This window comes from Delphinus delphis, chromosome 10 (assembly GCF_949987515.2).
Source record: "Delphinus delphis chromosome 10, mDelDel1.2, whole genome shotgun sequence".
NCBI classification, from domain to species: domain Eukaryota; kingdom Metazoa; phylum Chordata; class Mammalia; order Artiodactyla; family Delphinidae; genus Delphinus; species Delphinus delphis.
This window is the reverse complement of record NC_082692.2, coordinates 32,213,291-32,217,357: the sequence shown is the minus strand read 5'-3', so window position 1 is coordinate 32,217,357 and position 4,067 is coordinate 32,213,291. Positions and strand designations below refer to the sequence as shown.

At 63.1% G+C, this 4,067-nt stretch overlaps 1 protein-coding gene across 1 annotated transcript; it reads right to left on the bottom strand.

The window, feature by feature from the left end:
- Nucleotides 1–141: 141 nt before the first annotated feature.
- On the bottom strand, nt 142–3,463 carry LRRC73 (leucine rich repeat containing 73). The gene is made up of 6 exons (XM_060021771.1): nt 2,705–3,463; nt 1,923–2,083; nt 1,454–1,576; nt 972–1,072; nt 609–831; nt 142–462 (listed from the first exon to the last, which is right to left on the bottom strand). Exons 1-6 carry the CDS (start codon nt 2,974–2,976, stop codon nt 392–394), a joined length of 951 nt encoding a protein of 316 aa, XP_059877754.1. The 5' UTR covers nt 2,977–3,463; the 3' UTR covers nt 142–391.
- Nucleotides 3,464–4,067: the final 604 nt, after the last annotated feature.

Sequence of the window (4,067 nt, the reverse complement as noted above, 5' to 3'; positions counted from 1 at the left end):
AGACATTTGGGGCCAGTGGACGCTGCCTGGAGCTTGGGCCGTGGGGTGGCACTGCCCCCTAGTGATGTCTAGTGGTAATTCCAATTCCTCCCTCGCTGCCAGCCCCCAGTGACCAGAGCCACACGTCAGGTTGTCGAGTTCATAAAATCTCTTCCGAGCCAGCGGGCTGCAGCCAAAGCTGCCAACAAGTCCAGCATTGCCTTGGGTTCCAGTGCCCCCAACGATTTTGTTTAGTCACAGCTTCCAGAGCCTCCCACCATGCTGCCAGGAGCTGCCAGAGCCCCAGGCACACCAACCCCCCACCCTCCTAAGCCCCAGGGCCTGACCCTGACATCTGGGGCAAAGTGCTGGAGATGCAAATGTAATGACGCGCAGAAGCCTGAATGGAGAGTCACATCTCCGTCTCAGCCAACAGACTGTCCCCTAGTCCTGACGTCATTAGCACCATCTGAGAGCTGGGATCTGTGGAAGGGCAGAGAGGTGTTCAGACCACCAGGCATTCCTCCGCTGGGGACCACAAATAGAAGTGGCCTAAGTTTCTCACACCCACTCTCCCTGGTCCCAAGCCTCTTTCAGACCTGACTCTGATCAACCCTTGCGGCTCTTACCACTGGGGCATATCCAGGAGCTACTGCCCCTCTGGTGGGCAGCAGGCTCCCGCCCTCTCTCTCGTTCCTGGGTGTCGCCAGCCCCTCCTGCCACCTCCTCCTCCTCCTCCCCCTCAGAGAGGAGGTCACAGATCTGCTGCTGCAGCTCCGGGCTAATGCTGTTCTCAGCCAACACCAGACTCCGCAAAGCTGTGGGGTAATTTTCCACCATGTCCAGCAGGGTCTGCGGTGGGGAAGAGTACGGAAAATGATGAACACAGTTAAGGCAGCTCCGGACTCCAACCTGCCACCCCTTCAGTATGTCCACAGACACACTGGCTAACCTCAACCCCTGGCCCATCCCCAAACATGAAGACTTCTCACCTGAGCTGACTGGTTGGTGAGCCCTGTACCCTCCAAGTCTAGGACCTCTAAGGTGCGGCTGGAGGCCACAGCTACAGCCAGCATCGCTGCCACATGGTCACCTGGGGAGATAGTACACGTGCACACACTCACCGGCATTCACAGGCCTGCTAACCCTTTCTCCCCACAGCCTCCCCATTGCCCTGACAACCTCAGAATCCACCCCCAGGCCAGGAAACGCTGGCAACTGGTAGGTGGCCAGGAGGGGAGCATTGTGACTGATGAGTGAATGGATGAAGCAAGCCAGGCCCAGGGGTGGTGATGGATGCTCTGATCTACCTGTTGGTCATCTGGTCCTCAACACAGGCGGCTCCTCTACTTCCACCCAGAACCTCCCTTCTTTCCTCCGCCAGTGTGCTGGTTACCATGGCAACTGATGGTCCCAGGTTCTTGGACAGGGGTGAGGGGTGGTGAGAATCAAAGGGGGCTTTCTTGAGCCTCACCCAGAGGGTTGTAGTCCAGATTGAGGACGCGGACCTGGGAGCTGTGGGCCACGGCAATGGCGAGGCGGCTCCAGCCCTTAGGGGTGATGCCAGGGTTGGCGCTCAGCGTCAGCTCCTTCAAGCCTGGGCAGCATCATAGCGAGAAGCCAGGATGGAGAGGGTCAGGCCTTTCTCAAGCCCATTCCCCACCTGGGGATCTCTGGGGTATCCCTAGTGACTGAGAGCTACCCCACCTCCTCCACAGAGCTCCAGAGACATTAGCGACCCATGCCTTTCCTGCCCGCTGCAGCCTGGATTCCTGAGCCTCCATCCTGCTCAGCTCCCAATCCTTCTCCCTCCTAAGAGGATTCGAAAAACATTCTCACCCACACAGTCAGAGCCCTCATCTCTAGGCCATGCCCCCTGCCCTCTGCACTGAGCTTTTCATGAAGGCCACACTAGCCCATGCCCTCAGCAGGGCCCTGCTCACCAGACTTGGCCCCATCAGGGGGGAGAAGGCCACAGATGAGGTTGATGGCTTCATCACCCAGCATGCAGTCCCCCAGGTCCAGAGCCACGAGGGCAGGGTGGAGGGCCAGAGCTGGATTCAGCAAGGCCAGCCCCGCATCTGTCAGAGGGCTCCCATGCAGGCTGGGGGGTGAGACCAGAGAGCAGAGGTTACTGCAATCATCAGTCCTTACTGTAAGGGGGAAGGGGCGCCCTCCCTTATGGTGAGCTGTAGAGCTGAGGGGGACATTCAGTCACAGCACTTGGGAGAGGCCTTGGGAAGGAAAAAAGAAAATTCTAGACTCTTAAAAATGCAGTTAGAAGGGGAAAATTCGGTTTCTTTTCTGGGGCAGGGACTGGGATCCAGATGAGAACACAGAGAAAGGGTGTGTGGGTGGTGTTCTGGACAGAACATAGGGGCAGGGATCTAGTCCTCAGGGGAGTATTCCTTTTTGGGTACTGAGCAAGCTACCCCGGAGAAGTCAATGCGGGTGATTAGGTTGGGAGGTACACGGGTCCTGCCAGGAAGGGGTGGGTATCCTATATCATTTGGGGTGGGTCTGGTGTTCAAAGTCTGGAGGTGAGGCAGGGGCTTGGAGGGTGTTGTGGAGGCATGGGCAGAGGAATGAGGTGCGTGAATAGGGGTGAGAAGGTAGGCTGGTGCAAGCACAGGTACCAGAAGGTGTGCGGAGGAACAGGAGATGGCAGGGGGAGTGCGAGGAGGGGTGCGGTGCCCGGGACCCCTTTTAGAGGGAGCGCACTCACAAGAGGGACTGGATGGAGCGGTTGGTCCGCAGCGCCTCCGCCAGCTGCTTGATGCGGCTGGGGCTAGACACGACGCCCAGGTTAAGGTTGAGCTGCGCCAGGGACGTGGCCCCGGCCAGGGCCCGGCAGATGCGGCCGAAGTCGCGGTCGCAAAGACGGCAGCCGCGCAGTGAGAGCAGGCGCACGGCGTTGTCGCGCAGGCCGCGGCAGATGTCCCGCACTTCGGCGCCTGACAGCGGCTCCCCCGATATCTGGATGGAGCTGGGCAACATCGTACCCACGGCTGGGCCTCCGGGGCCAGGGCCCGGGCCGCGGCCGAGTTTGGCGGGGCCGCGGGCGGGGTCGGGTCCGGGGTCCGGGGTGGGGTCGCCGACGCAGCGGTGTAGAGGGGGAGGCAGAGGCACAGGCAGCGGCGGCGGCGGCGGAGAGGAGCGCCGGGGCCCGCGCGGGACCCGGCCGGGATTGCGGAGGCGCCGAGGTCGCCGGCCGGGCTGAGACCGCGCGGCACCCGGGCCGGGGCGGACCGTGCCGTCCGTGTCTGGGCGGCGAGCCGGGGTGCGCGTTCCGGGGCCGGGCGGGCGCTGCTCCGCGCTGGTCTTCGTCCCTCGCGGTTACGGCGCCGGCTCAGGGGCCTCGGCTTAGGACGCGCGGAACCGGTCTCCGCTCGGAGGCCGCATCTGTTCCCTCCCTTCCTCCAGCCCCACTCCCCCTACCGCCCCGCAGGGACAGCCCGAGGCGGGCAGGCGGGCGGGCCGGCAGGCGGGCAGCGGGTGGCGGGCGGCAGCTCGGGCTCAGGCTGCTGCGCAGGAGCGGGCGGCGGGTTCCCATGGCAACGGTATCGTCATCGCCGCTCGCCCCGCCTCCTGCCCGGCCTAGACCACGCGGGCACACGAGGTTTGCGCACACCCGATGTTCAGGAGCAGTGGGGGCGCTCTTCCCCTGGGGGTAGGGCCAGACAACAGGTGGCCAGGTGGAAGCCTGGGACGGGCAGGGGGTAGGGAGGGGAGAATAGAGACACATCAGGTGGAGACGGCATTTGAGACAGTTACACGGTTCTTTTGCTCATTTTCTCGTCGTTCCCCGTTCCTAAGGGCCAGACCCCTCGGTGCCTTCGCCTGGATCCCAGGGACGCCCGCCACCCCCCCACCCCCGTCCAGTTTGGAAGTCCCAAGGGCCCTTTAATTCGCGCCTCGCCCCGCCCCCGCGACAAGAGGCGCCGCGTGCGCGGGCATTCCAGGCGCGAGGAATTCCTCGCGTGCCCCTCGCCAAGATGGCTGCCTCGCAGTGGCGGCGGCGGGAACCCCTGCCCCGTGGAGGCGGCCTCAGCTGCCAGGCCCAGTGGAACCCCAAAGGGTCCTTGAAG

What these genes read in the sequence shown, in the direction of transcription:
- LRRC73 (XM_060021771.1), bottom strand. Translation starts at nt 2,976, where the DNA reads ATGTTGCCCAGCTCCATCCAGATATCGGGGGAGCCGCTGTCAGGCGCC. An exon ending in TCTGGACTACAACCCTCTGG is followed by an intron (nt 1,073 to 1,453) that starts GTGAGGCTCAAG and finishes CTATCTCCCCAG; the next exon opens with GTGACCATGTGGCAGCGATG. An exon ending in TCACCAACCAGTCAGCTCAG is followed by an intron (nt 832 to 971) that starts GTGAGAAGTCTT and finishes TCCCCACCGCAG; the next exon opens with ACCCTGCTGGACATGGTGGA.